Source organism: Chelonia mydas, chromosome 2 (assembly GCF_015237465.2).
Source record: "Chelonia mydas isolate rCheMyd1 chromosome 2, rCheMyd1.pri.v2, whole genome shotgun sequence".
Classification (NCBI taxonomy): Eukaryota; Metazoa; Chordata; order Testudines; family Cheloniidae; genus Chelonia; species Chelonia mydas.
Genome location: NC_057850.1, coordinates 113,952,638 through 113,968,926, shown reverse-complemented (window position 1 = coordinate 113,968,926; position 16,289 = coordinate 113,952,638). Strand labels below are relative to the sequence as shown.

The 16,289-nt window shown below is 39.5% G+C and overlaps 1 protein-coding gene across 5 annotated transcripts in view; it reads right to left on the bottom strand.

Moving 5' to 3' along the window:
- Positions 1-16,289, bottom strand: part of SSR1 (signal sequence receptor subunit 1) — a 22,379-nt gene extending 6,090 nt beyond the window's left edge. Inside the window, exons 1-8 of one of the 5 annotated variants that reach the window (XM_037893188.2) lie at positions 15,995-16,205; positions 10,637-10,755; positions 7,970-8,057; positions 7,488-7,750; positions 6,546-6,622; positions 4,483-4,561; positions 3,516-3,609; positions 2,758-2,772 (exon numbers count right to left, since the gene is read on the bottom strand). In XM_037893188.2, the coding sequence (XP_037749116.1) occupies positions 2,758-2,772; positions 3,516-3,609; positions 4,483-4,561; positions 6,546-6,622; positions 7,488-7,750; positions 7,970-8,057; positions 10,637-10,755; positions 15,995-16,079 (820 nt within the window). In that variant the 5' untranslated portion in view covers positions 16,080-16,205. Of the gene's footprint in view, positions 1-2,757; positions 3,132-3,515; positions 3,716-4,482; positions 4,562-6,545; positions 6,623-7,487; positions 7,751-7,969; positions 8,058-10,636; positions 10,756-15,994 lie in introns of those variants that run through there. The other 4 variants (XM_037893190.2, XM_007064241.4, XM_027826665.3 and 1 more) reach the window with 4 other exon arrangements.

Below are 16,289 nucleotides of genomic sequence, written 5' to 3'. Positions count from 1 at the left end.
CCCATCAATCTCTCCATTTTACTCTAAAATCTTCTGTTGCTAATTTATGCACCTTTTCATATTTCTGATACACATTCCCTCTACAAACCTTATTCCCTCTAGTGTCTTCTATACCACTACCTCCCCACCAAAAGACCTATGGAAAGAAACAGGTAGGATACAGGAAGGGACCCAATAGTTTTGTAGCATTTTACAATTATGATGCAAACAACCAGTCCTCAGACCTTTACCAGGTAAGAAAATACTATTCCCATTTTTATTGATAGGGAAACAGGCACAGGAAGTTTAAGTAGTCTGCCCACAATCACAGCAACTCAGTGTCAGCCTAAGGATTATAAACTAGGTCTCAATAGCATCCATGCCTAATCCAGCAGACCAGCGTCCCTCCTGAGTCATATACCTGTCAATTTTCTAATGGTTACTCTTACACTTCATGCCACATTATCTAAGGCCACAAATCCATAGCCACTATCACTTCCATCAGCTTGCACAACTAATTTCATACAGTAGGTGCAGACTGTGGTACTCTTGGATGCTGCTCCAGTACTCACCTACCTTTCTCCCTATCCAAGTTTTCTCCCAGTCCTCATCATGAGTAGTCCCACACCATAAGATAGATTTGTAAAGTTTCACAGATTTGACTAACAGTGTGCAAAATTCTACATGCAAGAGATATGGCATATGCAGTTATTTGTACTAAAAGTGAACTAACTGTATTTAAAATGAGATCTGACCTTTTTTCCTTGTTACATATACATGACTTTTGTTCTTTTCACTAAAAAACCCCCACAAAAAACCCACACAACTTCTCACAATTGCAGCCTTCATCTATGCAGTAATATGAGGGGAATAAAACACCATGCACTTTTAAACTAGATTACCAAAACAGAGTCACAGATCCTCCTTTAGTTTTAGTATTCTTGTATCTATTAGATGTTGCAATACGTTGTTTACCTGCAACATCCAATGTCTGTAATCTTACTAGGGCTGTTGATTAATCACACTTAACTCACGCGATTTTCTCAAAAAAATTAATCGTGATTAATCGTCGTTTTAATCACACTGTTAATAGAATACCAACTAAAATTTATTAAATATTTTTGGATTTTTTCTACATTTTCAAATATATTGAATTACAACATAGAATACAACATGTACAGTGCTCACTTTACATTATTTTTATTACAAATATTTCACTGTAAAAATAGTATTTTTCAATTCACCTCATACACATACTGTCATGCAATCTCTTTATTGTGAAAGTGCAATTTACAAATGTGAATTTTTTTGTTACATAACTACACTCAAAAACAAAACAATGTAAAACTTCAGAGCCTACAAGTCCACTCCATCCTACTTGTTCAGCCAATCGATAAGACAATCAAGTTTGTTTACATTTACGGGAGACAATACAGCCAGCTTCTTATTTACAATATCACCTGAAAGTGAGAACAGGTGTCCACATTGCACTTTTGTAGACAGCACTGCACGATATTTATGTGCCAGATATGCTAAACATTAATATGCCCCTTCATGCTTTGGCCACCATTCCAGAAGACATGTTTCCATGCTGATGATGCTTGTTAAAAAAAGAAAACGCGTTAATTAAATTCTGACTGAACTACTTGGGGGGACAATTGTACGTCCCCTGCTCAGTATTACCCGCATTCTGCCCTATACTTCATGTTATAGCGGTCTCAGATGATGACCTAGCACACGTAGTTCATTTTAAGAACACTTTCACTGCAGATTTGACAAAACGCAAAGGTGGTACCAATGTGAGATTTCTAAAGATAGCTACAGCACTCAACTCAAGCTTTAAGAATGTGAAGTGCCTTCCAAAGTCTGAGGGAGACAAGATGTAGAGCATTTTTTCAGAAGTCTTAAAAGAGCAACATTCCGATGTGGAAACTACAGAACCCGAACCACTGAAACTGAAAATCAACTTTCTGCTGGTGGTATCCGACTCTGATAATGAAAATGAACATGCATTGGTCTGCACTGATTTGGACTGTTATCCAACAGAACCAGTCATCAGCATGGATGCACGTCCCCTAGAATGGTGGCTGCAGCACCAAGGGACATATGAATCTTTAGCGCATCTGGCACCTAAATATCTTGCGACACCAGCTACAACACTGCCATGTGAATGCCTTTTCTTACTTTCAGGTGACACTGTAAATAAGAAGTGAGCAGCATTATCTTTTGAAAATGTAAACAAACTTGTCTGAGTGACTGGCTGAACTAGAAGTATGACTGAGTGGACTTGCAGGCTCTAAAGTTTTACATTGTTTTATTTTTGAATGCAGTTATTTTTTGTACACAATTCTACATTTGTCAGTTCAACTTTCATGAAAAAGATTGCACTACAGTACTTTTATGAGGTGAACTGAAAAATACCATTTTGTGTTTTTTACAGTGCAAATATTTGTAATAAAAAATATAAAGTGAGAACTGCACACATTGTATTCTGTGTTGTAATTGAAATCAATATATTTGAAAATGTAGAAAACAGCCAAAAATATTTAAATGGTATTCTATTATTGTTCGTGCGATTAATTTTTTTATTCGTGCAATTAATCGCGATTAATTTTTTTAATCGCTTGACACCCCTAAATCTTACCAGTGCTCTCATGCTATTACAATGACTCCCACATGCAGTGATGAATTAGAATTTTATCAAAGTCCAGTTAGTGTAGATGCATAGTAAAAGCCCCCCAGTTACTATAAAGCACTGTCAAAGTTTAAATGCCTCACCTCTTCTACTCTGCACTGAAGCCACAGGAAAGCAAAACAGAAAAAACAGCAAAAGAGAAGTTAGAAATATCCACAAGCATTCTAACAGCCTAAGAAAAATCAGATATTGAATTTGGGTTTAGCATTCTTAACAGAAGTTAGTGATATTTAGGACTCCAATACAACTACACAACCTTAGTCTTAATGTTTTGTGTTTGATAAGTACAAGATCATACACTTTGATGATCATCTGATAGTCTTAAATGGGTTCATTCTATAGACTGAAAACTCAGGGCGGGGGGAAATGTCTTATTCCACTAGGACTTCTCAGCAGGACCACTTCAGATTTCTGTGATCAAACTTTGGTTGGAGGGTCGGCAGTGCTGAAGGCCAGTCTATGAAAGAATGGGTAAGAAAAATTTTTTTTTATATAGATCACTTCTGCCATGTAACACCTATTTTGGACTTCGCTTCTAGCTAACCAGTGAGATGGAATCTAATGAAAATGACTAGCAGACAGGAAGAAAAGTTTGTGGTGGCTGCTACTGTTAGCTCTACAAAAGTCTGTTTAGAGTCTACCTTTAAAAACAGCTCACTATTTAAAATAACTAATTACGGTGTAATACGCAAAAGTTATTTCAAAAAGGTGCATATGCTTAAGATACTTCTAGACTGAACCTGTTTCATGAAGCAGATGGCTTAAGAATCTGGTAAAAAATATTTAACAGTTTGATAAAACAAGTGAATCATGCCCCAGTTGTGAAAGGCTTACTACTTACTGATCTGATTTAAAGTTTCTTGAGGAATCCAGCTCATGTCAACGTCATTTTGATTTGATGTGCCCATCTCTACTTTCTGTGCTGGTCTCTTTCTCTGGAAGAGTTTGAGGCAAGAATATGTTTATCTCACACCAAGAGATGTGAACAGATTTGCCTTCCATAAGGAAGCTTTACGTAGTACAAATGTCAGGGTATTAAACCTAAATAAGAAATTCTTGTATTTAGTAAAAGCCAACTGTCATTAAGCACACACAAAATACAACTTTAAGCTTGTGAACAGTTACAGTGTCAAGCTCTCCTTGTAGCCTAACTTTAGCAAACTTGACACCTTAAGTAATTTGTCAGAACTCTAATAAGGTGTCAGATCTTAAGCTTTTTAAATTCTTATTATTCTCATTCCATGTGGCAGGAATTATATCTAGATTCCCATACAGCTCCATACATATCAATGATGCAGTACAGTATTAAATAATTACCAACAAAAAAGCACAAATCTACAAAACACTCCTTATCTCCAGTGTACTTGTGATCTATCATTTTGAAAAAAAATTTAGGATTTTTCCCTAATAGCATTCTATTATTACTCTTTGAAATCAACACCCTTGTGGTTCCTGGATCGTTGAATTGCACTTTCACTAGATGTACTACTTGGCCAAATCAGTATGACGACAAACCATTAGTTGTAATATTATGACAGTGTTCAATACTCAGGCCTATCATGCTAAGGAAATACAAACATGTAGGAATATAAAGTTACAAAACAGCTCAGACATTTCTGTTCAAAGGCTAGGAGGAATTCTAGTATCAACCTGCTTCTCTTTAATTTCACTGATCAAAGTTAAATTTTCATGAGTTCTTTTGTGCCATAATAGGCCACAAAAGGTGTATTGCTCTGACTGGAAGCTAACGCTTCAGCATCAACAGAATACTATATATGATAAGTGCATGTACATAATTGCTTACTTACTTTCCTAGATTCTAGTAATTGATGTAGACCAACAATGACAAGTAGGCCAAGTCCTGCCAGGAACACGTACATGAAGATTCTTATTTGGTAAGAGGGAGAGAGGAGGGGGAAAAGAGAAAAAAAAAGTAGGGTCATCTTCAGTTTGAAGTCTAATCCGTTGTTTAAAACAAAGAATGAGAATTGCAGAAATTTTATTGGGCCCCTGGAGTGCCTCTGCACAGTGTGTGGTTTGACAAGCACTTTTTTTTTTTTAAATAAGTTTTATGAGGTCTCTCTCCCATCTCTTTCAGCAGAAAGAAAGAAGCTTAATACAAAGTACTGTGAAATACAGAGTAAACCAAACAGAGTTGTTTGGCTCTGATACGTTACAGTAATCTTAACTATTACTTGAAAAACAGGGCAAATTTTCATACAAAAGTGCCATTTGGCAGTCTTCAACAAATATGTATTTAGCTGACATTTCTCCACGTTCACATTTGTTAAAGTTAACATGACATACCAAATTCTAAAATGGGGTGTGTGTAAGAGAATGAATAAATGTGACTGCTAATTTACTAACCACATTACATAATCACCTCTGTAGTATACACCACCTCAACGCACATGTTGCAAGGATACCCTGAAATCTTTACTGGTGATGGAGCATCCTAAGAAGTGGATACCTAAATTAGAACTTATGGAGGGAGTGTTCTACAGCTTGTACATTTCCTAGACTAAGTGGATAGTTGAATTCTTTTTCCATAGATTCCAATTATAGTTTACATCTCATTCAGTATTTAAGAGGTTAGGTTCCCTTATTATGAATAGTAGATCATCCTCCAAGGTCTAAAACTAACCAATTTTACAAGCTGAAGCTGACAAGAAGTTCTAAATCTATGAACCATAAAAATAACTGTGCCAAGTATCAGAGGGGTAGCCGTGTTAGCCTGTATCCACAAAAACAACAAGGAGTCCAGTGGCACCTTAAACACTAACAAGTTTATTTGCACCTGAAGAAGTGGGTTTTTTACCCACGAAAGCTTATACCCAAATAAATCTGTTAGTCTTTAAGGTGCCACCAGAATCCTTGTTGTTTTCATAAAAGTCACTGCAGAAAGAGCTTAACAATCAGAATCATCAAAAGAGACATTTTCAATAAGCTTTTGGAAATTGATTTGCGAAGCAGGCAAATTCTGGTACAGTCATCTGTAAATGTTTGTTATCTTATTCAAAAGGGTGATGTAGGTGCTTTAGAAAATTCCATACAAAATATTTTAAGGTACGTTTAACGCCACATCCTTGCAACAAGTAGTGAGAGCACCATATCATTTCCTTTCGACAATTTAGTTAAATGCTCACAACGAATGCCTCTAATCCTCAGATGAAGTAAAGCAGCTAGAAGTTTCCCCAGAAGAAACTGCAAGCTACTTCCACGGACAAGTAATTCTGTTTTCATAGCAATTGACTTTTAGCCTCTTTGCATTTCCCCAAAATTGGGATGAAGGCATATGTTAACTAGGAATTAGACTCTCAATTCACATGTTGCCACCTGAAAAGAACCCCTCAGATTGCAACTTGAACTAATTTAAAACAGTGCCTCAGTACAGTGAAATGTTATACCACAGGTACTTCAGCCTTCAAAATGTGGACCGCATCTCAATACCCTGAGCCATCTGTGTCACCCTTACTCCCTACGAATAATTTTATTTAGGAATACAGCCTCAGATTGAGGCTATTCCTGCAAATACCAATAGGCCACACTTACGCTCAGGACTTGGATATCAAACAGAAAAGTAATGAAAGCTATCCTATCTGAAATAGTAATATTATTGCTATATTTTGAAATACAAATTAGGTACAGAATTTTTCTGAACTCTGAGAAACTGCACATCCAATCAGTTTTATTTCACATTAAACAAGAATGCACAGCCTCTATTTCCTCTCCCCTCTTCCGAACGCTCTACCATCACCAGGCCATACAGGATTTCCAGCATCCCATGAAATGAGGACAAAAGCATTTTTAACTGGCCACACACATTACTGCTGATGTACTACCAACAAAAGCAAGTTCAAATTTCTCTTACGTTTCTCCATCCAATCCATCTTCTTTTTCAATAATTGTAACAGTTTGATTGAAGACAGCATCTTGGAACACATTGCCCTGCAATGATGATTAATTTTTAAAACCATTTAACTTCTCATAATTGTAATGCCTTCCAAGGAAATGTGATGAGATTCTAAAACCTCTGCTGAGGACAAACTACTATGTGGAGAGCAGAGGAACTGATTACCTCACAACAAAAAGGTAAGTCATATAGCTATGGAAGAAAACACTGCAAGGGGTTCTGAAACGAGCTAGCTGAAGACTTGCAGAGCAATACCTTTGGTAAGTATGTAGAATACAAAAAAATCTTACATAAGAACATTGATACAGTGTCCATGGCTTTAGCACAAATGCTATTACCAATTTCATGTCTTTCTGTAGTGTGACAGATGTTCTACTGAGCACTGAGGATCTTATTACATTGTTCACTAGAGGGAACTTTCAAAGGTGCAAGGAGCTGTTATATGTTTAACTCCTCTGAAAGTCAACAGGAGCCAAGCACCTAACTCCCATTAGTGCCTTTGATAAATCTTCTAAAAAGCTAATGACAACACTTGCCAGCATTGCTCACATTCATTCAAATTCATGGGACTACACAAATCTCACCTAGTGAGTTTACAAGATATCTCAGGAGAAAGTCAAGTTTTTCTGTAAAGACAGAGCACCATTCACTATCCTTAAGTGCTATAATGTCCCTAGCTACTGTAAGTTCAAGTGTAATTTTATAGCACACAAAACATGTACAGATCTACAATCAAATACATATCCATAACAGAAAAAATAAGTTGGTCTAAGCATTTAATGGTATCTACACAGATACTAGGTGTTTTTTAAAACACTATCAACTGGATTAGCCTTTCCCTTCCTGCCCCCAATTCCACTTTAATTTGAAGGAGTAAAAGTAATTTCAAAACCGTCTTACATTTAAGTCTTTGTAGTTCAGATTTATAACCAGTCCGAAGGGACGACCACCCATAGGCTCCGCAGGGATGAATGAGTACTCAAACGTGGCCTGTCTTTGTGGTGGAACCACTGTGTTCAGAGGAAGAGCTGTGAAATTCTGGATGAAAAACTGATAGTCTTGAGGGTACCGGAAAGAGGCATCAAGAGACTCAATAATAAAATCCTCTGTACCCTTGTTGGTGAAGCCTACCAGGAACTTTACAATGTTGTTTGCTGGAAAGTCTAGAACATAATATCTTAAGGTTAGAAAAATTTGTATACGCCACACCAACGTTAAAATGCACAAAAATGCCAGTTTAAACTCAGCCCCCCAAAAACTGTATAGTGCTTTATTAGGGCTTCAGCATTGTTTTATGCATGTGTAATGACATTTAAAACTAGCGGCCAGTCAGCAACAGCCAAACATTTGATAGATTGCTACAGGACTCGTGCACACCTTACCTTCGCCTTTCACAAACAAGATAGTTGTATCAGCGCTAGGTGAGGCTTTAGGTTCTCCCGATAAATCTTCTTCCTCTTTTTCTTCTATCTAAGACAAGAGAATTTTTTGAAAAACCTATAATAAACAGTGAAGCAAAGAATGTGCACATTTTATGAGAACCCTATACATTAAGTGTAATGGAAGTATTTTGTTTTGTCCCACTAATTTTGTTACAGGATGCCTCATAACATTTACAGCTGCTGCTGATGCAGAACTATTCTGATGTGACAGACTGCCAACTCTCTGCTGTTTGCTTCTCTTTGACCCTGAGCTGCTAGTTCTCCAGCCCTGTAAAGGGCTGCTGAGAGTTAAATGCAGCATGATTACCATATTCATAGGCTCTAGAGTACAAGAGGTGCTTAGAAGTTGGTAATCTAAAATCGTGGAGTCTAGTTTCCCCCAGTTATGTGGTTGTTCTCTATTTTTTAAAAAAGAGCATGGTCTAAGCCAAGGACTGTGTTATCCTTCTGCATCTAGTTACTTTATAATGAAGTGAAAACCAAGAACAAGGCATCCTCCTTGTAAATAATTGTTTATGCAATATAAAACTGTGTTAAATGTAAACGTATTAAAAAGATTTTCAAGTAACTACTTAAATAGCCAAAATATAGTTCCCTGTTTACTAACCAAGATAGGTGTATAAGTTTGTATAGTCTCTGCATTATTTGATGACATGACTAAACATATAAAGCAGTGCAGTAATTTGACACTTTAGCAGTCAACTGTTACAGGGAAGATAATCTCAACTGATGTCTTGACAAACACCTTTCAATTCTACCTAAAGGATAAGGCTTCTGATCACAAAGCAACAGGAGAGAGTCACTGTTTAAATGAACAGTCTAAAAATAACTTCAAAAATTCAAGCAAGTTTCCATACCCACTCCAAGATGGTGTCAGTTGCTTATTAAAACAAAGATCTTACAGAATATAGCTTAGACAATAGAAAGTAATTTTTGCTGCACATAAAATCTTTGTTTAAAGACTTTTTCAGCTTCATTTTAAGATGTTAATGGTACAAAAGTTGTATTGTGTTTGAACTCAGGTTCTGGGGTCCCTTTAATTGTTCTTTGAGTCCACATTCTGGTCAGGCCTCATTTTCTCATCCCTATATTATAATAGTATGCCTGTCCGTCCATCTCCAAATAAGAGGACGGACTTTTGAAACAAGGCATCCTATGTCTTGTAAAAATTTTGGTCGTGATTTGCTATTCATCTAGGAATTCTTAAGGGCAGCAGCTATTTATAATAAAGGTGTTTCTAGCCTGGTAAGGGTATTACCAATGCTACAATCCTTGAAATGAGGTACATCTCACATTATAATATTGTTTTCTACTTGTAAAACTCTGTAGATATTTTGTGAAATACTGTTAATCACATAAAAGTTAGTATGTGAAGGTTACTTTTAACCGAGTTCTGTCAACTCGTTGGTCAAGGTTAGGCTTCAATTAAGCTTACATTCTAATGTTTATTCTTGGACCAAATATTTTTTGAAGAAAATCAAGCACATAGGACATTTTTAGACTGTTCACTACTTTATTCATCCCTAGGAGTTCAAAAATTTACCTCTATTCCCTTACTAACCCAAAAACAGCCTACTAACCAGAGAGAAAGACATCTCATGCTTCAATGCAAAGCCACATCTTGTGTTATTTCAAGACCAGTCCTATACTGTTTGAACACCGTATTTAACAATTTTCAACTTACTACTAAAGATGGTTAAATAGATAATGTACACTGAATGTATTCCATTAATTCCACCAATATTTAATTCCTGCTGAATAGTATCTGACTGCTCTTAAGCTGGTCACGTAGTATGGAAGGGCATCAAATAAATTTGATGAAAACCAGTAAAATGCATCAAATGTATTTATCAAGCAGTAATCTAGTAATTCTTTTCCTTTATTTTATATAAAAATTCTCACACACCCTTCTCTTTTTTCATATTCTCTCCTTTTTCCTTTATTTTCCCATTCCCACACCCCAAGTTTTCATTTTAATTTCTTAGCATTAATGTGCATGAGTTGATGTCAAGAGATTAGCCTCCACCAGGTATTTAACAGCTGAATGTTAAATGTGCCAGAGGTGACTAGTAACACTACATAAATCATATCACATCAAGATTTTGAAATACTTGCTTCAAAAAGGAAAGTGATATTTCTGGTGGCACAACAAATGTACCTTGGTGATTTTATTTCAGACTGTAGATGTAATTAATAGAAGCAAAAATATGCCTCAAAACTAGACTTCAAACATTATTGCAGGGCTTAAGTGAGACTTCAAAGAGACAATATGACAAACCAAATTTACACTGAAGAAATACCATTATCTTTTTAAAGTGAATGTTGAAGTGGGAAAAAGCATGAATTGTGCAATTTCACTTGGTGTTCTCTTTTTAAGATGCTGTTAGGCACAGCCAGTGTTCCAATTACTATTTAGTTGTTCCTCTTATATCCTTCCTAGTTGCCCAAATTGAAAATATTTCTAAGGTCCTTAATTATATTTTTCTTTAGCCACTTTAAAGAAATTAAATATGGAATACTAAAAGTGATATACCTAATCCATCTAACCTCTAACTTAAAGAAGCTATTTAATCTAATGCTTTGAAACAAAAATCTATGCACATCTACCAAGTCTGTGGGTTCGTCTTCTTCAACTTCAGCTTCATCGTCTTCATCTTCAACTACCGTATCTTCGACTGCTTCTTCATCCTCCGTAGCATCTTGGGCTGCAACTAGTGAACTTGAACCTAGTAACAAAACAAGATGGAAATACCATAAGTCATTTTCTGTAAGTGTGGTTGACTAACGGGATGTTGGGATCATACTTCAGTTTTCCAAGACTTACATTTACTGATAGGAGATATAGCTTGAGGCTTTAGTTGCAAAATATTATGCAGAAATTTTGGTCTGTATAAGCAGAAACTGCTATCAATTTGGAAACTTCAGTTTCTATTGAATACGTTTTTAAAATTTAGTAATTTATGTACCAGCAATTTCAAAACAAATTAAAGCTTTGGTGCACACAACTGCAGAGAAAAAAGTGAAAATAAGGTTTGTCAAGGCGTTTGCCATATGGTACTAGGAAGTAACCAAGCTGCTTCTTAGACTCCTGATTTTACCATGAATGTCTCATTATTGTAAGTTTATAACACTTGGTGTAGCTGATATGAAAGCGTTCTTTATTCCTAAGTAATCCACTAAATCTTAAACTTACATTTATACAACAGGAAGTTGAAAAATCAGATGCTAATTTATTTAGTAATAGTTAGAAATAATAAAACCATGCTATTTTATGTACATTGAGGAATCTGACTGTTTGGATTGCTTTCATTCATGTAGTTCAACAATTCAGGTCAGAATCTGGACTTGAGAGATCTTTAAAAGCCAGAAATAAATGCACCATTTTACGTGTACATTCAGCTGAACCAGAGGTTCTCAAACTGTGGTCCGCAAGCTCCATTCACGTGGTCCATGGATAGTTCCCTCTAAGGTGCGTGCCTGGGTGGCCACACACAACAAAATAAAGGGCCACCCACCTAATTAGTGGAGCTGCACAGGCATGGCTCCACTAATTAGGTGCCTGGACCCTGGCGAAGACACACATGTAAAGTGAGGTGGTGGCCTTGGGGGGGAATAGGGTGTAGGTGGGAGGGGACAGTGGGGTCAGAAGAGGGAGTTGGAGGCGGGGGGTGGGTGGGATTTAGGATGAGCAAGGCTGCGGCGGCCAGAAAAAGAGGCAACTTTCCCCAGCTCCAGAGCTGAAGAGAGATGGCCCGCCTTCCCAGCCCCAGCTCAGGGGCTGCTGCGACAGGGGAGAGAGGGCATATCCATCGCATTAGAAAGGTAAGACTACTGATATTAAAATGAGTTGTGCGCCTTTATTTGTAGAACAAAAAAAAAATAAAGGGTTTTTTTTAAATACAGTGCTTTTATCCAAAGCAAATAGTTAGCTAATGATACAAACAACATTTGGAAACATCATTAAGTGGTCCGCCGAGACCCTATGCAATTTTCAAGTGGTCCACAAAAAAAAAGTTTGAGAACCACTGAGCTAAACTGACTGGATGCTCCAAGTGCTCATTTCCTATCCCTTGCTATTTGTTATATTGCAATATTTTGACTCAAGATGGGAAAATGTCTAAAATTAGAACTAAATGGAATCAAACATCTAAGAAAAAATTAAAACTGAAAATGAGAAGGGCTTAAATTTCCCTGGAACTTTATTTATTGTTTATTCAAAAATTAAAATGGTGAAAATTGGTAAAATATGAAAACAAAAGGCAGCAGGCAAGAGATGGGAGAAGGGGTGTTCAGTGCTCATGGGAGCCAGGGTACTCATGACATACTGGTTGGGTGGTCTTTGGTGCTGGAGCCTGGCTCCCTGCCACTCTTGCTTCTCCCCCGTACAGAGGAAGCGAATGGGAATGCACTGAAGGGCTGAGGTCAGGAGGGGAGTGGAAGGCTGCACCCCATGAGTACTAACACTCTCCAGCGGGGGGTAAGGGGAGTTCTGTGCAGGCGCTCTCGGCTACTGGGACCTGGCTCCTGCCCATCTCATTCTCCAGGATACAGAGTCCCGTCCACTTCGCCTACTGGGCAGAGAACCCTCCTGACCTGGCCCTTCAGCATGGCCCTATCCATTTCCTCACAAAATCCCTGCCAGCCTCTTCAGCATGCCTGGGCAGAGAAGGGTAATTGTCAGTTGGTGGCTGCTGCCCCCATCTGCTTCCTCAGTGAGAGTCCTGGGACCCCCTTCCCCCCCCCGCAAATAATCAAAAAAAATTGGGGGTGGGGGGGAGAGAGAGAAGAGGAGTAAAATCCAGATACTAGCTTCTTCAAAATCTGGGATTGGGGGGGACGCGATAAATACTAAGGCAAGGGCCTTGCTAATATCATATAGTATATATCAAATTATAGCAAAGGATACAATTCAAGGACCTAAGAAAGTTCACTTTAGCAGGTCAAAATGATCAGAATGCTATAGTGGATTTATAACTAAAGGCATCTTGTGCTATTTTTCCACACCTGCTCTGAAATTCTTCCCCCACCACAAATATCAGCACTCACATCAATAATTGGTCTGGATCAATTTCCCTTTAATTCAAAGTCATTAGGTGTTTCATTTCAGAGTAGCAGCTGTGTTAGTCTGTATCCGCAAAAAAAAGAAAAGGAGTACTTGTGGCACCTTGGAGACTAAAAAATTTGAGCATAAGCTTTCGTGAGCTACAGCTCACTTCATCGGTGTTTTATCACATTCATGATATATGAGCACCTATAAAATTAGCTCAAATCCTCATTTGTAAAAGTGAGTCCTGACACACATTTAAAATATGTAGGCCCATACTGACGAAGTTTGAAGACTACACACTTAATCCCCAATCATATGGCTCATGCAAAGCTCCCCACCAGAAACAGAACTGCATGTGTGCACAATCAACCATTTAAATGCTCAAGAACAAGAAAATTAAGACCATATTACTTGACCATATTACATATGTGATGTTACATATTACAACTTGACCATATTACATTTCCTATTGAGTGGCACGGTTTCAAACATTAAGAGTTCTCATGTTTAAGAACACGAATACCTATGCACAACATAGCCATACCTTTTACAATAAAGTGTACTTTAATTTCCTGACAAGCATTCAGAGGTCCAACTCTACAAACATGCATATGAATAACTCAACCTATGTGCATGAAGACCCACTGTTCTAAGCACTGTGATCTTAAAGTCAGTCAACTTAACCCCATTTGTCTGAATTAATTTACCTGTTATTGTTACACCTAAAATTACTTTAACTGAAGAGAAAGGAAATCCCTATTTACTTCATGCATTTGACAGCAATTCATGTGCAGCTTTACTATGTCCCCTGTGGGCCCAAAACCAAAAAAAATTGTCAGGGAGGTCAAGGGTAGATACAGTACCTGGAGCTATTCAACTCATCTTAGATTAACAGATTTCAAATTCATAGTGACCTTTCACTGTTACAGAAACAAAATTAATTCCCCTGCTTTCTCTTCCTCATTCTACCCCCAAAAATAGAGGAAAAATCCAAAGTTATCAAGTTTAAGGAACTTGTAAGCAAAAGAGCAGCTTTGCACAGCACGGAGGGCACTTACTCCCAAATAAACCAGGAGCAATTCTCTTCTGGACCGGAGAAAAATCTGAATTTAGTGTGGCACTACAGCAGTCTCAATCAGATTGATTTGAGCATAAGCTTTCGTGAGCTACAGCTCACAAAAGCTTATGCTCAAATAAATTTGTTAGTCTCTAAGGTGCCAAAAGTACTCCTTTTCTTTTTGTAAATACAGACTAACTCGGCTGCTACTCTGAAACCTGTCAATCAGATTGCTTATTATACCCCTGCGGTCGGCATTTCTCATTGGCTAGTTTAGGAGCTTCCCGCTGAGCCTGCTGGCTTAGTAGACTGCAGTCTATGGTGTCTATTTCTCCTCATCCATTATACAGGAGCCTAGGCACCTAATTCAGGCTTCTCAGATTGAAGTGTAATTCCTGTGATTTTCTAAGTGCCTAAAAATTAGGTGTCACAAAGTTCAGCCTCACAATTACTAAATCCTTTTGTGGATCTGTAAAATTCAAATTTTATGTTTAGCAATTTGCAGAAAGACTTTCTGAAACTTTTCAAGTTTACTGCTTAGCCACGACTAATTGAAATAATTTCAGCCCTAGAAGATTTCAGAAAGTTAAGAGTTTGTGAATACTGGATTTATAATTAAAGTCCTGACATAACCTTAATTATAACCAGTGCCTGCTCTGTTATTTTATAACTCACTACATAAACGTGTTTTCTAAACAACACATTAATCCGTGATCCCTTCAATGGATTTCAGAAGGAATGATGATGTGGCAATAGTAGAAAAAGAGAGTTGCTTTTTTGTGGGAAGAGGAACACATGATATATGATGCAGTGCCCAGGAAGAAAAGCATGCAAGTACAGCGTTGCCCTTCAATCCTCTTACAACTTAATATTATCAGCAATTTTCAAGGCTGAAATCAGATAAAATTACAGTGTAAACAGACATGAGTGTTTTATTATTTGAAGGACACTTTGGGGAAGGGAAAAAAAGAAGCCTGGCGGCCAACGCATTATCCTGCCGTTTTAAAGTATGCACTCATCAATTTGTATAGCGAGTCCAGAAAAAGATCCTTACAGCCATTTCATGCACTCCCTGCTGTAATTTAGCAGCCTCTCTGCTTAGTCACACGGTCGAGTTTCGTTACTGGCTGCCTTGACATGATGCTCTTCCCCCCCCCCCGCGCCCCACAAGCGAAGGTGCCTGCCAGCAAGTTACCGCTCACTGCAGCAGTACAAACGGTGGCCCCGACCTGTCGGGTCCCTGCCCCCGAGGCTGGCGGTCTGGGCTCGCTCTGGTTTGTGACACCTGCCAACGGCGTGTGACCGATCGCGGGAAAACCACCGACCGCCGAGCCCCGGCTCGTCCGGCTGCCCAGCCCTGCAGCGCGTCGCGTGTCGCCGCGGGTGCCCCGGAGGCACCGGGGAGCGCGGCACGTGTCCGGGAGGACGCCCCCGAGCCGGGACCGTTTCGCATGCAAGGGCCGGTAGCCGGAGTGGGGAGACCAGTGACACGTCAGCCTCGCGGATAACGAGCCGCTCAACCTCTCCGCCCGCCCCCGGAAGGGGAGCTCCCCGCGCCCCCCGGCCGGCCCCCGCTGAGCGCGGAGGAAGGCGCCGCCCTTGCCGCCGGCATGTCCAGCATGCCCAGCAACAGAGCCCGGCACCAGGAAGGCAGGACCTGGCCGTCTCCAAACTGGACAGGGGGATCCCGGGCCCACCCCTCGCCCCGACGCTCTATGACCGGATACCTAGCCTCTCCACCCACCCGGGGAAGCCCAGGCCCAGCCCCTCACGCGCTCGCCCGCTCCAGGAAGCGGTTAACGTTTCCCGTTCGAATTTCAAATATCAACGTCTCGCCGAACACGAGCGCGCGCGTTCTCACCCAGGCCGCCGCGACCTCCGCCGAGCAGCAGGGCGGCGGGAAAGGCCACCAGCACGAGCAGCAGCAGCTGGGTCGGGGATCTCATCGTAGCAGCTACCTAGCGCCCTCCGCGGCTGCTGCTCTTGCCCAAATGGCGATCACCATCGCCTCCATCCGGGAACCTGGCGCCCTCACGCCACGCACGCTCTCCAACCCCGCCCCCGAACCGCAGAGGACGTGGCTCCGCTGAGGAAGCGGGAGGGGATCACGTGACTTAAGCAACACGTACGCTTTCTTCTGGTCCTTAGGGCGCATG